This window comes from Protopterus annectens, chromosome 2.part1 (genome assembly GCF_019279795.1).
Source record: "Protopterus annectens isolate FY-2018-M chromosome 2.part1, PAN1.0, whole genome shotgun sequence".
Taxonomy (NCBI): Eukaryota; Metazoa; Chordata; order Ceratodontiformes; family Protopteridae; genus Protopterus; species Protopterus annectens.
In genome coordinates this window covers 271,552,612-271,573,737 of record NC_056729.1, presented here as the reverse complement: position 1 = coordinate 271,573,737, position 21,126 = coordinate 271,552,612, and the positions used below count along the sequence as shown (strand labels likewise).

Below are 21,126 nucleotides of genomic sequence, written 5' to 3'. Positions count from 1 at the left end.
ATTGCGGCTTCAAAAATGACATTTATGATCAGATTTAACCAATGCAGGGCCTATACTTGAAGTGCTGCATTGGTCACTCATTGGTGAGGATCAGGTCTTGAATATTAGAGCTTTTTCTAATGTGGTGCACTATTTGTTCCATGGCATTTGAATTAACTAGGTCCAGGAACTTTTGTGTGAGTTAGTTTGGGCTCTTATAAGTTTCCCAGTTAATGGAAGGATAGTTGGTCACTCATGACTAGGGTGTTAGGTTGTACCTTAATTGTCCCAGGTAAGTTTAAATAAGGTGCATGGGCATTTTGATTCATGGAACGGACTTGTAACTGATGACCTGAAGGGGGGTCTTAACCACAGTAATTTGGACTTTGAGTAGCTCGTAGAGTTTTCTAGTCTAAACAGTCTAGAGGTGTAATTACCTTTTAATGAAGATAAATACTCCACCTCCTCTGGTCTTCACACTTTCAGTTTGTGTGCTGGCTGAAAGTGTGGAAGCCATTGTAACCTTGCAAGGCTGGGGTACTTTCTTCAGCCTTGAGCCAGATTTCTGTGACTGCACAGATGTCAGCATCTTCCAGGGATAGGAGTGCTTCCAGAGATTGCAGTTTCTGATTTAAACTCTTAACATTTAGCAGCATGAGCATTAGTTTTTATGTTTGATATTTTCACGTGAGGAATTTTGTTGCTGTGACCTTGCCTAAAAAAGGCATGGTTGAGGCAAGTGCCTTAGCCAGCAACTGAAAGGCCTAGAGGTGCCAGATGAAGACCATCTCTGGCAAAACAACGTGGTCTATCTGCCATGTTGTCCCAATCTGAAGGGAACTGGATCCTCTTAGAATGACACCAGAAACTAAGCCAATTATTGAAGGCAATCATTTTCTGTTTATATTGTGATATTCTATGCGTAGATAAAATGCTGCTCAAAACTAGGGACAAGAGGTACATCTCTGTGTTCATACCAACATGAATTATGATGGAGTCATAATGGTACTTGAGAGACTTGAGTGCATAGGTGATCTTGGTGAACCTTTTCCTTGTTCAAGCTGGTGTGTGAGGACACCTGTGTGTGTCATTACTGAGCTGCCTATGACCAGAATATTTGGTTTTGAGGAGTTTTGCCTATTGGGGGGGGGGGGAGGGGGGGGTCTTAATTTTTGAGGCATTGATACGTGTGTTGTGTAGTGGTGGATTCTGTTAGTGTACCAGTATGTGTATGTTTGTGCTTGGGAGGTCTCTGGTCTTTTGGTTAGCTCTTAGTAAGTACCTCCACATATGTAAGTGTGTGTCTTGAACATACCCTGTGTGAGAAGGGGAGTTGTGTGTGCTGGCAAACTGTTGTCTAGTTTATTATGTGAGAGGACTGATTCTAATTTCATGGTACAGTTATCTCTTCATTTACTGTATTTGCTTTAGGAGACAGTGGTTGTCAGTATACATGAGGCAATTGCTAAATTGCCTCAGGATGCCTACGTCAGTCAGGTTGGCTGGAGAGATGGTGGGAAACTGTCCATCCATTATGGTAAGTATATGTTGTGGTAACTAGTGGGGATGGGCTAGATGGACCAGGGTTTTTTGTGAGATAACAAAGGTGGCTATTCTCTGGAGGGCTAAGGGAGGAAGACTGCGTCCATCTCCTCCGAATGCATAGCCAAGTTGCTCTCTGAGTAGCAATGCACAACTGCATTGTACGCAGAGAGGCATTGGAGCTTAGGAGGGTTCTCTAGCTGGGCCCTCTTAATGTAGAATGGCTGGCTTTTGTGCTTAATTAATACCAGACAGCCTAGATTCAGCAAGTCTAGAAATTCACAGTGCAGAAAGTCACAGCTGAAGAAACAGCAAGAAATGAAGCAAGAATTGGTCAAAATGCTATTCAGAAAAGTGCAATGAAAGCTTAGAATATTTTTTGTTGAACATAGTGGATGCCTTGGAATTAGTTCAGATTCACTTCAGATCTCTTGCTAAAGTTGCCAAACTCAGAGCTGTTCCACCAAACTGAATGATGAAGCTGTAGGGCTGTGTTCCAAGCCAGTATGAGCCTAGCATTAAGCAACAAATCTGCCTTTTTCAAGGTTGATACCACAGTATGAACCAAAGATAATTAACTGCAGTAATGACTTTTTATTGCTGTCATTTGAAGGGGGGTGTAATATTTGCCAGCCTGGGAGGATATGGCTGACACACTACGCTACTTGTCCAGGGATAGTCTCTGCTCATCTCCTCTAGGCGTCCAAATATTAGCTAATACTTTGTCCATACCCATAGTGAATTTCTTTAGGCATCGCCAACCTGATTATCCAGCCAACATTGCTGAACCGATTCTTGATATTCTAAAGGTGTGACAGGTCTTAGGAGAGTTTGAATAATTATTCAATTGTCAAGTTTTTGCCTTGAAAATGGCAACATTACTACACTAACATGTGGATGTTTGTTCCAGAGCAAGGAATATACTGGGACACAGGTTTTTGTCTTTTTAATTTGTGAATGAAGATTCAGCCCATTAATGATGAGATTAGTAGAAATAAGACCTATTTGGATCTGGAAAAAAATGCCTTTGGATGTTAGGCCAGGGAAAAGGACTTACTAACTACTGGGGAGATGTGAAGGTCAAATAGGAATTAACAGACCAGTTGCCTAGATCTGATGGTGCTCATTTGGAGACGTGTGTTGTTTGTGTGGTTGGATTTTTTTTTTGTTTAAAACACTAAACTGAATTTTACTGCATTCTTGGCAGTTTAAGCCATGCTGAAAAGATTCAGTAACATTTGAAATAAATTCTCCTATACATATTTATGGCTTGTGTTCTTGAATTTGTAAGGAAAAAAACAAAAGGCCTGTACTTTGCGTTATGTATGCTGTTCATGCATGAATGAGTGGAATGGAGGTGCTGGTGCACAGTCCCATGGGAATGGTCCCATCCGTTACCCACACTAGAATATACCAGGCTTTGTAAGTTACCCAGTGTGGTGACCATACAGAAGTTTGCTTTCCAACATCAAATTAGAAGTGGCATAGTACTGAATTTCCATCACAGAGTGGTGGAGCTTGCATGTCAATCTGATCTAGTGATAAGTTTGTACCAACAGCCAGCCTGTTATGTTGTCATCTTTTGATTAGTTGCCATAAAGCCCTTTTCTTTGGGATGGGTTGCAGTGTTTCCTCATTTACTCTTTTGACACTTCTTTTAATGATGGTTGCAGTGGTATGTAGTGATGTTGATGCATTCTTTATGTTGGTAGTTTTTGTCTTTGTTTGCCTCCTGTGGTTAATGGTGATTTCCGCATTTACTAACTGCTTAGCATTACAGCACATCAGTTTCATCTTGAGGTACATCTGTAAGTATAGTTCCAAGAGGTGTGGTCACTACTTAGTTCCTGATGGTATCATTCTCATATGGTAAACCCAGAGTAACTTCACTATGACGTGATAGTTCCGTTGAGCTGTCCCACAGCACCCAGTGTGATCTCCAACCCCATAACTACTTTCTGTACTGTCTCTTATACATGAGACCTACATTTTGAAGTGTAAACTGCTTCATGATGGGAGGCATTAAAACCCGTCATGTTTACTTGCAAGTGTTGGCACTTTGTTAGGACAACCACACACACTGGTATAGCTTAGCAACATTTATTTTTGATTCGTGAAGTTTGCATTCGGATTACTTTGTCCAATTCAAACATCAAGTTCACTTGATTTTTCTAGTCGATATTTCTAGTGGGAGCTTTGAACAATAACTGTATTTTTGCATCCTTTCCATTTTGAATTTGCCATGGTCATGCTAAAAAGAAAGTCATTAACTCTTTTTTTTCTCTTTTATTTAGTGTTGAGATTTTGTACTTACGGAGCAGTTTTGCACTCATGCAGGCATTTTAAGAAACTATATTCTTTATTTCTACAGAAACATGTTAAATAATGGTTTGTACTTTGTCTTGAAATATACTTGTATTTTTGTATGTTTAGGATGAGTTGCAGGTTGAAAAAATTAAAGCCGTGGAAAAAGAAAAGCAGACTACAGAAATGAGAGACCAGCTGGAGAAGCAGATGCATCGGCTCCAAAACCTAGAAGAAGTTGTTGTACATGTAAGTTTGTACATCATAGTTAAGTGTTTAATGACTTTTTAATTATAAACTTTGCTTTTTGAGTAGATGTTTAGTAGTAACCCACATAGTTTTATTTGCTGAACTGCTATATTTTAACTGTACTACATATTTACAACAGTTGGTGTAGAATAATTTGAATGTCCAAGCAGTTTATTGCGACAGAGATGTTCTTCTTTCGGCTTTTCTTTGTTATAGGTCGCCACAGCGGAACTCCAGTCCGCTAATGATTGGCAGTAGATTTTTACGGTGCCGAGGTGTCAGCTCAACGCCCAACCTTCAAGGAAGGCACACCCATTCATGCATGTCCTTCGAACGCCACTCGACCGCGGGGGGGACATGCAGACTCCACACACAAGGCTCCAGCCGAGAATCGAACAGGAGAACCTCTTGCTGTGAAGCGAGAACGCTACCGCTGCACCACCATGGCTTCACCTCTCCTCATCTTTATTGCAACAGAGATGAAGGGTCTTAAAACTTTTGTGCTAAGAATTACTTAACTTTCACTTTGTTATAGAAAAACGGTGCTGCGTTTTTGGCTCTACATACCTTCTCATGATGGAAGTAGAATTTACTTGATAGATTGGAGAGGGATTTTGAACACTGGCAATACATTTCAAAACAGTCTTGTTAACGGACTAAAATGACAGAGGAAAACACTTTGTACATACAAAACAACATTAAGCTATGTACAAATATATACAATTTTTTCAGTTTTTATACTTTAGACCTTCCATGATCATTTAGCCTCTCATGTGATTGCCCTGTTTGACCCATTCCTTTCTTATATGGACAAGAGATCATTGGCCCAATTGTTCGCAAAGGTTGGGATTCAAACACCATGCAAGTGATGTTTGTACAGGCTCAGGGATTTTGCTTATAGTTCTAATCCCAAGAGGTGGCTTGTCATCTGTCAGACTTGCAGTTCAGGATTGATGCATGCTTCCACCATCACGCTGTTGCTAGTTATAGTGCTTCTTGCTACTTACCAGGCTTACAGACAAAGAGTAGCCTTTCCAGTGGACCAGACTGCAGCCCCAGTCTCCAAGATGGACTAGTTGAGTTACTACACTGTGGTCTTTCATCCTGTGCTTGAACCAGTAACTGAATTTAGTTTGTGCGGGTTGTAGAATGGCTTGTATCCCTCTATATCTTGTAGCCAGCAATACTGTTGTATTTCTAAAACACCTTTGTGGGACATGCATTGTTTTTTGCAAGCTCTACTAGACTAGGTAAATGCCCAAAGAAGTGTGAATTTAGCTTAAGTGCTGACATCCATTTTTGATGAACATTTCTCCATATGTATCTTTATTTGTCTGATAATATTAGTAGGCATTAGTTCCAGAGTATATAGAAAGTCCACTGGGACCATTATTTTTTTTCTTACATGGTTCTAGCTTTCACCCATCCCATACTATTCCTTCTTTGCCTTATGGGGAAATGCTAAGATCTAAAAGGTTATGTTCAGAAATGTAGTATTTTTTGTTTTTGTCTGAGGTTCATCAACGTTTTAACATGTTTGTCCAGAGAGAGTATTCTGATTAATTACTGATTGATGCCTATTATAAAGTGTTAGCTGATAGTCGTGATGTAGGCACCAACAGATTTATTACATAGCCAGGTGAAGTAAAATGGTATGAGGATGTTAATGACCAGAATGATAGTGATTTATTGTTTGAATATAATGCTGTGTCTTGGTAAATTAAGTATGTGTAACCATTTGAAGTTTTTATTGCATGATTTTTCCTTAAAAAAAAATCTCCTATTTCTTGGAGAAAGGGAAAAAGTTTAGGTGATAGGCTGGTGATCCTATTTGTGTACAGCCTTTGAATATAGGAACTTTTCATTGTTGGTACCGTAGCTGTTGCAAAGTTATGTTTTAGACTGTTAGTGGAAAGAAAGCTGATGTTTTGAATGAGTATTCCTGTGATACTGTTGTGTATGTTGGATGACCCTGTAATTTGTTCTGTATTGGGAAACTAAAAGAAAATTAAAAGAGAGTATGCAAATGTTTGTGAGACATTAGAATTGCAAGGAAAGAAAGCCCTGTTGCTGAACACTTGCTGCAAACCATTTTTTATTCTGGTAACGTGTTGGTTGCAGTTTTGTTAGATGTGCAAGTTAAATTTATTGGGATTGTAACTGAAATGAGTTTTCTTGAAAAAGTTTACGTATTTTAAAATTTAATACACTTAAATCCCTGTGGTTATAGTGAGTTACACCTGTCTATGTAATAAATTTGTTAGTGCCTACATCATGACTGTCAGCTAACACTTTATAATAGGCATCATTCAGTAATTCATCAGAATACTCTCACTGGACAAACGTGTTAAAAAGTTGATGAACCTCAGACAAAAAAAAAAAAAAAAAAATACTACATTTTTGAACATAGCATTTTAGATCTTAGCATTTCCCCATAAGGCAAAGAAGGAATAGTATGGGGTGGGAGAAAGCTAGAACCATGTAAAAAAAAAAAAAAAAGAAATCAATGGTCCCAGTGGACTTTCTATATACTCTGGAACTAATGTCTACTAATATTATCAGACAAAGTTACATATGGAGAAATGTTCATATCCTAGATTGCATAGGCTGCTGGCTCCACTCGTAGTAAATCATCCCTGGTGTATCCTGTCTTGAGGTACCCTGGATTCCTGACTGTTGAAAACATCCTAAAGCAAATGCTTTATTTTCCAGTACTGTATTGGTTCCCCGAACTGAAGCTGTAATTAACTGTCCAAAGAAACCAAGTGTATGTACCTTTTATAAAGTAGTCTGCACACCCAGTAGCAATATTGTAATCCTTTGTGTGCATGCTATCAGCCTACTGCTTAGCCCACGCAACCTGCTCTCCCCAGTCCATCACTCCCCCTTTAGGAGCCCTAGCCCTCCACTGTAATAAACTGATCCACACACTAGATGGCGGCACTCACCTACTTGTAAATACTTCATTGTAAACTAAATGGCTACTAGATATTGACTGTCCTATATTGCTCTATTGCCCTTCCTCAACCTTTGTACTATGTAGCTGTAGAGTACATAGAAGTTATCTTGATACTCTGTCCTACTTTGCTCTATTGCTCTTCTTTTATCTCTGTAACCTCCCTCCTTCCCCTCTGTCTCTCTTAACATTACTGTACCTCACCCCTGAGCCTTTAATGACTTTTGCTGCTATCCACCTTACTGATTGTTTCCTCGCTGACTTGCTCATTTATCTCCTTGGCTCTTCCCGCTCCGTTCGCCCTGCGGGCTCACTCCGCTCCCCTACCCTACCCCCAAATCTCACCCACCCCTAGTAGTCCTAGCCTTATACTTCCTAGCCACACCCCCCACCTACCTATCAAACACTCCAAACAATCTAAACTACCTACCCACTCCCCTCCATAGTTTCACCTGTCTCCTTCCCCACTTTCTCGTACACCCTTATCCTGAGTACTTTCCCCATTTCCTTTTTCCCTTAAAATATTTCCTCCAAAGACTCTTCATTTCCTTCTTATTCTACAATTCCCTTATTCCTGCCCAACCATCTTTTTGTTATAGTACAAGCTACCTTTTTGTACTTCCACAGCGCATCTTCGCAACATGCCCACAAAAAATAAAGCTTGCCAAACTAAGTTAATACTTATAGCCATACTTAAACCAGCCCTCACTTCTGCCCATCTCCTTACCTCCTTTGAAAAAGTGAACTATGTTCATTTCAACTACTCTCCAAAACAAACAGTTTGTCAAACCTCTACCCTTACCCATTCTCATATAAATATTACATCTACTCCATGCTACCTACTAGCCAAATGCCATTGCCTCACACATATGAAAGTCCATAACTCCTCCATAAGGAAACCAAAAAATCCAACTAGTTACTTTTGCAACCCTACTTAAAGACTAAAAGCACCCACCTTAAAAGATGGTGATATCCACCCCAATCCAGGTCCAACCAATGTTACCACAGTCACAGCTCACAACACCACCACTCTACCCTAACCACCTTAACCAGTCTCCTAAACTCCTTACTAATAGGTCATCTTAATATCCACAGTGTCAACAACAAAGTTGCCCATCTCCATACCCTTCTTGACATTCATTCCTTTGATATCTTCTGTCTTACAGAAATTTGGTTAAAACCAAGCACTAAGGACAATGGGATAACGCCCCCCAGGCTATAATATGCTGAGACTAGACTGCACAAAACTTAAGGGTGGAGGAGTAGCCATTCTGTGTAGAACTGGTTTGCAGATCTCCACAATACCCGTTATCCCCCCTTAGATAGTAAGGCAGAAAACATAATCTGTACCTACCTTCCTCCAGGTAATAATAACACTACAGTAGAGAATATTCTAAGCTGGGTTTCCACTACCTCTCCACAAGAAACAATTATATTAGGGGACTTTAATACTGACTGGAAGTGTATCAACACTGACAACCCTTCCTCACATATTAACTTACATGGCTTTAACCAATCACCTCCACTACTAGAATTAACAAACCAAATAAAAAAGAGAGTATCTTAGATTAGATTCTTACAAACAGACAACAAACTTATAAAGTTGGAACTTTATCTGATGATGTGAGTGATCATACTTTGACGTACATTGTAAGACAAAAGAATGACATTCCTAACTCCCCCACATTCAGGATTTTAAGGTCAAATAAGCATTTTAACCCTGTATCTTTCCAAAATGAACTTGACTCCTGTGACTGGAACCCTCTAAAAACTCTCCCTCTAGAAGAGGCTGTTAAATATTTCAACTCTAAGTTCCTAGCAATCCTAGATGAACGTGCACCCAAACGAACTATTAGAATGAAGTCCAAGACTGCCCCTTGGCTGTCAAAATATACTAGACAAAAGATATTACTAAGGAACAAATCCTGGGCTAAATTGAGAGCTACTATTCCATCTCTGATAATCAAACCTTTAGACAATTGAGAAATATCACAAAAAGAGCTTTTCTCAGTGATAAAAAGAACTGCTATTGTAAACTACAGCAAACTCACCATAATAATCCACAAAGGTTCTGGTCAAGCTTAAATAGACTACTTCACCCTGGTCACTCTAGCACACCATCCCCACTAGGAGTTGATAATAATACCCCCCCCCCCTCCAGCAAATTGCCAATGCCTTCAACACCCTTTTTACAGACACTATACAATCCTTAGCCCATCAGCTATCTATAGACAGCACTATTCTCCCTATCTCTTTACCTGACACTCTACCTACCTTCCAACTTCACCCCATCTCTACTACCTACATCCAAATATCATCCAAAAACTTAAGCCTTCCACCCCCTCTGCAGACCAGTTACCGTCAGAATATCTGCAAAAAGCTGCTAAATCAGTAGCCTACCCTATATCTATCCTTATAAATAGAACCATCAACGAAGGAAACATCACAGACATTTGGAAAGTCTCCTATGGTAATCCCTTTAGATAAAGATGGTAACTCTAATGATTATTCCAATTACAGGCCTATAGCTCTCATCACCCCTAGCTAAGGTTATGGAAAAATGCATTCATCACCAGCTAATAGACCACTTAATAACCCAACACAATGTCTTAGCATGCCGAAAAATGTGGGTAGGGTGATGTGGCTGCAACATCCCGGTGCTTTAACAGGGTAAAATCATCAGCAGGCATTCCTGGCTGAGGGACCCAATCCCTGTCTGAGAATATGAAGACCACTCTTCAATGCTTCCTTGGTTAGAGATGCTGTTTGGACCCACATCTTATAATGTGTTTAAGGAAACTGGATGACAAAGGGAAAACTACAAAGCCAGTTGGACATGTTTTATCATCCTTTTTTCAAAAGAAAGTACCTCTCTGAGCAAGGACCTTCTTACAGGAAGCAGGAAAATGTAAACAGTCAAAAGGTAGAAAGGTAGCCTGCAGGAAAATGTAAACAGTCAAAAGGTAGAAAAGTAGCACAAGAAAGAAAATGACAGGAGGAGGGAGACTGGCAAAGTCTTAGGGCTGTCATAGTACAGCCCTCCAGCATATGACTTCCAGCCTTCAAACCCTGCATCCCATTGCCTCCTGGATAGGGGACTGAATGTCATCTGTCTACTAGAGCTGATGAATCGCAAGTCCTCCAAAGCAGTGTGTATAAGAAATACACCTCTTTTCTAATAAGACTGTAGCTGTGAACATTTTTATCCAGTGCTTCAAACATGCTTGGACCGTAAATGGCTGCTTCCTATGTTGGATGGGTCTGTTTTTTTATGCCTTCTCTCCTATTCTATACTCCTCAATGTAGTTAAAAGGTTGGAGGAGGAAAGGCCAGAAATGGTCTTAATTGCCCCATTCTGACCCAGACATCACCAGCTCTCCCATCTGATCCAGATGACATGGGAGAAACCTTAATGCTGCATCAGCATGTGAAGCTCCTGATGCTGTGCATATGGTCCCCATATGCCTCAAACTGTCCGCACTCAGACTAACTGCCTTGAAGAAATGACCTTCTTGCCCTGTGGATTCCTTATTTTTTCTGTGGACATGGTAAAAATCAAGAGGGAATCCGGAAAGCTAATTACAAGTAAATCATGCCTATTTAAATAGAAGAAGTTCTACCTGTGGTACAAGAGGAGGAGGAGAACCAAAACTCAAGCCAGGAAGATCTGCCAAGCATTCTTCAGTATTTGTATTTGAGTTCTCTTCAGGCTTAGCTTATACCTCTGTAAGGGTACAGCTGTCGGATGCTTCAGTGTGTTTATTTTTAGATTCTCCAGTTGCATACAGACAAGTATTGAAGCCATTCCTAAAGGGCATACTATATGAAGTCTCCCAGGAGGACAGTGCCCCAAAGTGAGAACTAAATTTCATGTTGGAAAACCTGACCTTTACCACCTTCTGATCAGTCTTCTGCAGCTATAATTTTTTAATCTTTGTAAACAGTGCTGATATTCACCTCTGCTGGGGAGTCTCTTAACCACCATATGCAAAAAAATATATATATAAATGAATGAAAGCTTTTCTGCAGTTCCAAAAAGATAGTAACCCTTTATGCCAAAAGTTATTACAGATGTAGCCTTGAACAAAGGTATTCAACTCTAGTCTTACTCCACAGAATAAAGTTGAAAAGATAGGTAGTTGAGGTCATTAAAAATGGAATCTTTCATTCTGCTTCCATAGCAGAAAACAAGCAAAGGTTTTTAATGGAAAAAATAAGTGGCTAGCACATTGCATTAACTTTCACTTTAGGACCCTGCAAGAAAAGTGACTTCATTCGACAAGTGTTACAAAAGGTTACCACTGCTAATCTGAAATGGGTTTGTGCCCAAGGTATTCTTGAAGCAACCACCTGTTCACACTTTCTCAAAACATGATAGGGTAGACATATCAATGACATGGACAGGGTTTGCCTATGCTGTCTTTTAGTGCCTTTTCCAGTTCTCATCTGAGCAGCGAGTCAACCACTTCACCTGGATTGGGCAAACTTATGACTGCAGCAGCGGCCTATGTAGAACGTAGTGCAGTTCTGTGGGCAGCTTTAATTGCAGATGTTCAAATGTTGTCATTGTTGTAGTCCTGTTTCCCACCCTCTCTTCCCTTTTACTGCAGTGGAACCATGAGGGTCTGGGTTAAGTACTGTGTATACGCCTTCCTCCTTCATTCCAGTAACCATGCTTAAGTTCCTCTTAGGAGGGCTTAGATTCTCATTGTTATGAGCTGCATCCCTTTGGTAAATCAAAGCAGAGAGTGGTAATGGCATGGCTCTACTCTGCGTGGGTGTGTGTGCCAAAGATGGCTTGAGTTAACACCATTTATAACAGAAGGTATATGAAGATGGCTGAGGTAAGGTGACATCAGCATAGTCTTGAAAGAATGGTGTTATCAGGATGAACCTCTGATTAGGCCTGTGACAGGGAATCCCCTACATGTTACGACTGCAAAAATAACTACACACGAACATCTGGCATTATGGTAAATTGCCTACCCAGCTGTACTGTATTACCCATATATTTTCTGTTTTTAAATGTTTATTTTGTATTAGTTTTTGATCAGACATTTGTGCTATGCTTATGAAGCCTATTTTCTGCTATAACGTAAGTTTCTAAAATGGTTTGTTCTGTTTTGTTGTCCAGAAGATGATACTTTGGAAAACGATTTTTTAATTCACTATGTGCACAATAAGTTTATGTTGGAGTATACAAGAACTATTGTGACAACATTATTAATGTTTGTTTTAATCAGGCTGGGAATGGAGATCTACTTGAGCAAGTAAACCAACTGAAAAGAACCGTTACAGATGCTGAAATGCTAACTTTGGATTCTAAGAGGGAGGCTGCCATACTTAGAAGTGAAAATCTTGAGCTGAAGGAGAAAATGGTAACGTTTTTAACTGTGTAGCTGAATCCATTTGTATTCTCTGCATCAGTTTTCTAAGAAGTGTCTAACTTTTGTGTTCTTTTGTTAGGAACAATTGTCTTCTGTTTACCAGCAAATGGAAAAGGACCTACAGACTTGTCAAATTCAGTTGCAAGCTGAAAAATCTCGCTTCAAACAAATGCAGTTTGATTGTCAGAAAGAACTTAAGGATGCATTTAATGAAAATATGGAATTAAGACAGCTACTTAATGGCAAAATTCCTGCAGGTGGGCATTTGTGCTGTTTATGTATATTTATAATTACAGTGTTTGTGAAAAAATTCTTAAGAACATGAATTTATAAAACTACAGTGCTTTCACATCCAAGGCAACTTAAGAGATCATGACTGTTTTTCGTACTGCAAAATTGTTAATGTATTGTGCTGGCAAGGGAAGCATAAGTGAGCGGGTAGGTTTTTGGTTTCAGGATATTGAATCCATAGTGGTTTGTGGAGTGCTATTGTAGTAGTCAATTTAAAAAAAAAACTCACAAGTCTTTTTCTTTTTTTCCTCAAGTTTTCTTCACTATATTCTAACTGAAGTTGCTCAACTTTGGGGCATGGAGAAAACTTCCTTATCTGTAACGTTAGCAGTCAGTAAGTTAGCATATAGTGTTGAGTGAATAAGTAAGTTTGTTTTGAGGCTGACCGATTATGACTCAAATATGTGACGATACAAATGGTTGTGTGTTTGTGTGCGCGCACTTACGTATATACAGTTTCCTCAATGTTTTGTTTTAGCAGTGTGCAGTATGACATTTGGTCTGTATGGTAGATGAGGACTTTTCTGGAGGTGTGTGGTACTAAATGTATGCCATTTGACGGAGTTTATATTTTTCTTTTGGTGATAAGATTCTGGTATAGATGCAAATTAAAATCAATTTTTAGTTAAATATTTCACTGAACAAGGTAATAGATGTTACAGCATAGCGTGGTTTAATAGTTTCTAGTTGATAGTGATTGGTTTGTTAGCTGCATTACTGTCCATTATGCCAAGATTAAATAATAAGCAGCTAAGATTTTGAGTTTGTTACAACCAGCCACACAATGCTTGAAGGTTTCTTGCACTAGTATCTTGAGATTTCATTAAGGTTATGAACCATAGGTACGTATTTTTATGCAGTGATTTTATTCATTGAACCTATGTCTTTTCTTGTTGCTAAACAAGTTTAAATAAGCAAAGTTTGCAGAACTGATATTTGGGAAGTTTATAGTTGGTCAGGTGTTTGGAATTCATCTTCTGCAGTTTCCCCAGCTTGAGCTAATTTTCCTGATTCATTCCTGCTTTTCAGGTGTGGTCATGCCTCCTGCAGATGTGCTTATGATAACTAAAGATCATATCTTTCTTTTGTGACCCATCACTCCCACCCCTCCGAACACACACGAGCACCCCTTTTTTTTTTTGTTTTTCACTTGCACATTTTGGACTTTATTCTTCAGATGGGCACAGTGGGAAATATGTCTTGCATTTGGTGCCTAAAATGTAAACCTTTGAAGAATTTTACTTCTAAGACATGAGCCAAACTAACACTGAGAAGAGCCTCTGCTACCTGAATGAGGAGGAGGATGTCAAACATTTAAATATCAGAATTATAGTACAACCCTTTGAGGATCGAAGCAGAAAAAGCTTGTGTAGGTCTACCTGACATCTTGCAAGATGGCTGTCAAGTGAGTCCATAGCAAAGATTAGCAAGGTGTCTCTTAATTCCCAGTCTGCTGCTGGAGCACTGAGAGAAATAGCTGCTTCCTAGATGGTTCATCTGAGAAATTACCCTTACTGTCTTTTCATGCCACTAGTAATCTGGCTACTAGCGAGGGGTCAAGTTTGCGCCCATCCTGTACCTCATTTGGCTTTGAGATGGTCTGTGAGGTTTGCATCTAGCAACCATTGGAGGGTGTGCATAGTTTGTCAGCACAAGAAATCCCTTGCACAGAGCGTTTTTTCAACAGCATATACCCTTGAAGTGGTCCCCTGAGTTTGACATGCATGAGGGTAGCACTCAAACTTAATTTTTTGTCATGGCTTCCATAGTGAATCAGCAGAACTCATTGGTTTGCCTTGATTAGGGTCTAGTCAGGGCCTCCCATAATAGTGAAAACTTGCAAGACATGCCAAAGCACTTGGATGTCTCTCTCTCAGTTTAACATTACACGTGATCTTCCTTGGCTGATGCAATTTGTGTCTCATCTTGAGCCATTGACTGGTGACAGCACTAGACCCTTTATGTACTGTTTTTGTTCTCATTGTGCTTGAGCTTTGCTGCCTGGTCTCCATTGTGCATCTTTAACTTTATTAATCTCACACACATTTAGTATGTGACCCCACCTACTCTGCAGCCTTTAATGGACTCCTCCACCGTGCGTGTCCTAGAAAGATATTTCTGGTCTAAGAGACCATTTTGTTCATTGTATAGTTCATTTGGCAGACATAACTTTTGCGATCTGTGGAAGGCTGAGCTTTGTTCAGTCAGACTTTCACAGCTGGGCAACTTCCCCCCTAGCTGGCTGACATCACATTTGCCTATGACATCTCCTGTACATACCATAAAGGGTATAATATGCCCAGCCATCTTTAGTTTTCGTGTGTGTTTAGGCAAAGCAGAAAGAAATGTATTTAGTCTATTGGGCCGGGCCATTACTCAGAAGAGTAAGAGGACGACTCCATTGGAGAGCCTCCTGTATATAAACTAAAGGAATCAAGTGTGCTTGCAATAGGGAAATTTCTTTGAAAGGCACGCTAGGTTCAATTCATGCCCTGGGTTGGAGATTGACTTTAATACGTACAGAACCCCCCCCCCCCTTTCAGGGGAGGGACTTTCATTTTCTACTGTTCCCAGTCTCAAAGGGGATGGGCGAGTAAGATCTGGTCTTAAATTCAGCGACTTAAACCAGCACATATTTACATGTACTTGGTTTCCCTGCAAGGAATTCATATTCTTACTGTCATGCAGCACTTTGGTAGTGTTGCTGAACCTGATGATGATTTGCCTTTTGGCAGATCATCTTGGAACCACATTGGAGGTTTCTCTAGTCTGCTGTCAGTAGTGGGATCTTGTCAATACAAAGTGTTGCCATTTAGGTGTTACACACACGCACACACACGCACGCACACACGCACACACACACACCCTTTGCTAAATTTGTTAACATAAATTGCCAAAACCTTATAGGAGAGTGTTTTCATTGGGTTCCCTTATCTTAATGACTTTATTTCATGTAGGGGCTCCCTGTAAGCATCCCTGCAATGGAACTCCTTTGCTTTATCCTTGCGAATCGCTATACATTTTTGGAACTCTTCCTTACTCTTCGTATGGTTGCTTTTATAGGTGTGGCATTGGATAAGCTGCTCTGACCAACTGGATTAGGGAACAGCATGTGGTCCAGGCTTAGGTTCCTTTGCATGTTAAGAGGCTTGGTAAACTTGATGTTAAAGGTGTCACTTTGCATATCTGCAAATGTGGATGCTGCACTGGACTGATGTGTATCTTTAGAGCCGCTATGCACTCACAGACTGCGTATTGCTATGCTCTGAATTGTTGACCCTTCTCTACCAGTCTTCTGATGGAAGTTTTCTTTTGGCTGAAAATGTTGCGAATTATAACAGAACATCAGCTCTTGTGCATTGCAAATGAGTGTGCTTTATTCTGGAGTATGGAGCTCTACCTGAGGTTTTTGGAACGAAAGGTTGTCATTCTGGACCCGAGGGATTTAGGGTATTTTGAAGCATTAGTTTTTCCTTGTTACTACACAACTGATTAGTTTTCTATCTAACTAAGCTAGAAGTTTCAAGGTCGTCCTCTCCATGGAAAGAGGCGTTTCTCATCTAGCAGTGGGCCACGGAAAGACATCACTTGTTCAGCAGTTTGTCTTTGGGGAAGTAAACTAGTTGGTACACACACTTTACAGTCATTTCCACGAGCTGCAGATTTTAGTATGTGTGTCCTTTAACTGTCTTATTGAAATGAGGGCATATCAAGGATTGAACTTCTCACTGCTTAAGAAAATATGGTGGTCTTCCTTTTCTTCTGTAGCAGTAGAATAGAGGGGCTTTAATACTGGAGTTTACCCTCTTTATGGTATTAATATTCTGGGTTGAATTCCTTTTCATTCCATAGTTTGTTGTAAAGTTCATGAAAGGAAAACAAGAACTCATCCTTGCCACTTGGTTAAGGTTAGCATGACTTCAGCAAGGGTACTTGGATCTCTAATGGTAACGGAAGATGTCCTTCCATTTCACTATTGCGGTATTCCTTACAATTGGGATCCCCTGTCAAGGGAGGCCCGACATCCAGCCAGTATACCAAAGCCTTTAGCTTGCTAAAGATACACTGTGTAACACATGCTGCCCATGTACAGAGTAGGGCATAAAGGTGATGTCTCAATGTACAAGTCTCAGAACAGCTTTGCTGCCAGTCCGAATGCCATTGTCGATTGTCTGTCTGAACACGTGCTTCATTTGCTTGTTCACCAAGCCATTTCAGATAAATGCCCCTTTGGGGTTTTATCTTTTTTCCTTTGTTTTTGTTACTTGTGGGGTTCATGTCATCCAGAAATGGGTCAATGCCAGTGCAGGGGACAGATTGTCTCATAAAGACCATCACAAGCAGTGTTTAGCTTGTCTAGGTGCTTCTCACGACTGTTGTCTTGTTCTGTTTGCCAGGCTTTCATTCCAAAGACTCTACATAGTCTGTTTTTTCTCGTTGGCCATATATTTAGAAAAAAAAATCAATGTTTTAAGCTTTTGGCAAAAGAGGCCATGCAAGGAACTTCCTGCTCCGAGTGTCAGCCATCCGTGAAGAAAGACAAGGAAAGCTAGGTCTGATTCTTCAGCTGTGCCACTTCCACCAGACATCTGTCTCAAGGCTAATGAAAGCCCGGAAGATCACCTGGCTCCTTTGTTGGATTCCTCTGCAGCAGCAGCTTTGGAGGCCGGCATAGATTTGGCTTTACACATGTCCCCGGAGGCCTTGCAGACATCCACTTCGGATGTTCAGGGGGAACCGTGGCTGATTACAGAATGCGTAGGGGTGTTGCTGTGATTTTGGTTAGGGAGGAGGTACTGACTACCATTATAGAGTGTCGTACAGGGTCTGAACCTTCTAAGTTTTCCAAGGCTGACATTCCTTTAAAAAAATAACAAAACTAAACCTGTTTCTTCTGCTCCTAAGGACCCTCGGAGTGAATGGCAGAATTTCACTTTGGAATTGGGATGTTTTGAAAAGAGAAGTAGCAAACTACATAGGAAAAAATGGGAATTGTGAGAAGGATATAGGCAGAGCAGGAATGAGGTTTAAGACGCAGGATTTTAATGAGCTATGTAATGCTTAACTGACTATGACTGGATGGTTTATAAGTGATGTATGATGATTACAACTGCAATTGTTTCATTGGTGTTTGTGATGTAAACTGTTTGCAACTAAAGTGATATTTTGCATGTTTTTCATTTATATAAATGTAAGATTACCTTTGTCATGTGTGTAAATATAATAAATATGTTTGGGAGGGGAGATTTGTTTAATATCCTTATGGCTTTGAAGCCTCCTCAAGGAGTTCCTGTTCCAAGCAACCCCCACCACCCCGTCGTCTTCTCTTAAGAGGCCTAGGGAACAAAATTCCTCTGAGGAAGAGTAATCCCTTGCCTATTCTTCTCAGACTCCTTTTCCCTTAGACTGTGGTTTTGAGGAAGAGGAGGCAATTAGTCCCAACTCCCCTTTTAAGGAGGTTTCGTTTGGGGACACAATTTCCAGAATGATGGAATTTTCAAAATGGAATTGTGTCTAGTTATCTGAGGTGTTCAGAAGACATAGTATGAGCTTCTGCAAATGGACTCTTCTAGATTAACTGCTATTCTTCCTGTTCTTGGCTTGCCTTGTTAGATGCCTTTTATATACTACATATCAGGCTCCTGATTCTCAGGCCCCTGCCCCCCCCCCCCCCAAAAAAAAAAGGTTTTATAAGGTACCTAATGGTTGCAAGTGTCTTTATAAGTGCCCATCAGCTGATTCTTCTGTTGTCTGTGGCATCTAACAAGCAGTCAAAGTTACTGCCTTATACAAAGTTTCTTCCTTTTGATAAAGACAGTAGAACTATGGAAAGACTGGATAAGAAGGTATATAACTTGACTACCCTTGCTTTTAGGGTTGTCAGTTCTCAAACCCATGTTAAGATATATTTTTGGCTCTTTTATCTCAGGCCTGTCAAGTTATTTCTGACCTTCCTGACTCTGAGGGGAAGACTTATGCCCTCTTGTTAGGGACGACTTCTCAGGTGGCTCACTATGCTAGTAAATGCAGTTATGATGCAGCAGGTGCCTCCTCTAGGGCTGTTACTTTTAGCTGTGTGTTGAGGGGATATTCCTGGCTTTGGCTTCAACCTTTGCCCGATGATATTAAGGCTGTTGATAGATGCTGCTCTGGATAACGAGCAATCTGATGTCAATATTAATTTATCCTTGACTGATGGGTTCAGTTCCGAATATCAGAACCAACTCCGAAGTTACTACAGCTCATGGTAACCAAAACCTCTCGAGCTTAAATTCTACCCACAATGCGTCTCTCCTGTTTACCTCGTATCTTGTTTGCTACTTCGAGACAGACGCATTCATCAGAGCTCCTGAGTTAATTCAGTTATATGTTATACAAATCTATAACTTTCTCTAAAGAATATTTGTGTTTGTCTCTCTTTGATGTCTGCCCTCTCCTTTTGAGTTAGTACAAGGTTATATGCCTTCTACCATCGTTGGTAGTTTTCTTTTCTGTACAGTTTTTGTACTTTTTCCTGTATAATTCTATGATGTTAAGTTGTCCATCTCGCCTTCATTCTTGCTGGATGGGTTCGGAGCCGACCTCGGCTCCGACTCGGCCACTCTAAAAGCTCAAGAGTTGGTTCCACCGGCTCGAGGCTCCCCTTATATCCCACAATGCTAGGCGGTATTACCCCAGATCTCGTTTGCCGCTACAGCGATCGAGGTGTATGGTTTCTACCGGCTTCAGGTCAGTTATTATAGATTAATCTATAGTGAATTTAAACCCCCTTAATTTAGTCTTTTATAGTTATTTCCCTTAACTCAGTGGATTTTGACCCTTTCCTTCCTGTTTATCCACCCTTTTTTCCACAAGAACTTATTAGTTCTTCCCTCAGGCCTTCGGGCCCTTCCATCCCCTTAGTGGAGTGTATGTGTTTTTTTTTAGGGATCTAAAAAAGAACTAATCTCCTTTTTTTAGTTAACCTTGTGAAAAGTGTAATCGGTGTGTTTGTGTGTGTGGTTACACTTTCCTTGAAAATGTCTTAAGGAGTCAAAGGTCTCAGGCTTCAAGAAGTATGACTCGTGCTGTCAGAAAATGTCTCTGACAGACTGTCACACTTCTTGTGTATACTGCCTGGGACCTTTACACCTGCAGGACTCTTGTGCTGTATGCCATGGCTTCAGCCCTAGAGTCCTGCAGGAAAGAAAAAACAAACTTATTTTAAGAGGTTTGCTTAAGTCTGAGGGTTCCCCTACTGCTACTTCGGGCAAACCCTCTAAGGCTTCTAGGTCCTCGACTCCACCTTCTGAGTCTAGGCCTAAGGCTTCGAAACCTACTGCTACGAGTCTCGGACTACTGCTTCTGTGGTTCCCTCGGCTCCGGTTGGAGCCGAGGCATTGGAAATTCCTGGGTCGGCTCCGATCAGACCATCGGAACCGACATCTAGAAAGAGGTCTAGGTCATCGTCCCTTGGCTCCATTCATTCGGCTCCAGCGTCTCCCTTGCTGTCTGAACGGAGCCATAGATCTCACTCCTCCAGATCATCGAGGCTTTCGGATCATGACCTTCAGAGGGTAGTGAGTCGACTTCTTAAGTCCGAGGCACTGGCCCAAATGCTTCAGAGCCCGACTCATCAGTTGATGCTTGACCCTATCCCTCAAAATGTTCCTCCTCCGACTCCTTTGAGCTCGGAGCCGGGGCGTTTCAGAACCAAGACTGTGGTAGCGTCGGAACCGATACAATTGTCTTCGGTTCCGTCGTCTGCTCCGATTTCTTCCTTTGAAGAATCTCGGCGCCGGACTTCCCTCGGCTCCGAGGGGGTGAGTGGCATCGGACCCTTGTCCGACCCCGCTCTCCCTCTCGGTGCTTCGGCGCTGGTGAGTTCGGCTCCGACATCGACCTCGGAGCCATCACTGTCGGTGCCGAGGGGGGTTCTCAGCTTTTTGGAGCAGGGACCTCTGGCTCTGCCTGACAGGGGTGCGTTCGAGGTCATGCGGAGTGTGTTGGAACCTGGTTCAACTCCACAGTCTGCTCCGTCCGCCCCTCCCTCTTCGGTGCCTCAGGTTATGTCTACTCACTCCCTCATCCCAGACCGCAGAGAGCCAGCTCCTCAAGAATCCCCTGTGGGGATCTCATCCTCTTCTGAGGCCTCTCCTGAATTGGCAGGGGAGCCCCCTAGGAAGAGAAAGTGTAAGAGGAAACACATAGACTCACCTGAGTCTGTCACCTCTGACACAGATTTAGAGGATTCCGAGGGTTCCCCCCGTTCCCCTTCTGAAGATGTCTCCTTTGCAGACATTCTAGAGATCCTGAAACAGAGGGGAAATTGGCCAGCCCTTAACCCTTCAGAGGATGAATCTGTGTATCCTGAGGCGTTTGGCTCTCGCCCTTCCACCTCCTGGGTGTCCCCCCCCCCTTTGACCCCCTCATGCAGGT

General features: G+C 41.3%; 1 protein-coding gene across 1 annotated transcript in view; it reads left to right on the top strand.

Moving 5' to 3' along the window:
• Nucleotides 1–21,126, top strand: part of CENPE (centromere protein E) — a 3,008,010-nt gene that overhangs the window by 1,064,835 nt on the left and 1,922,049 nt on the right. The window contains exons 20-22 of the mRNA XM_044063442.1: nucleotides 3,955–4,074; nucleotides 12,274–12,408; nucleotides 12,497–12,674. Of these exons, the coding sequence (XP_043919377.1) occupies nucleotides 3,955–4,074; nucleotides 12,274–12,408; nucleotides 12,497–12,674 (433 nt within the window). The remainder of the gene's footprint in view (nucleotides 1–3,954; nucleotides 4,075–12,273; nucleotides 12,409–12,496; nucleotides 12,675–21,126) is intronic.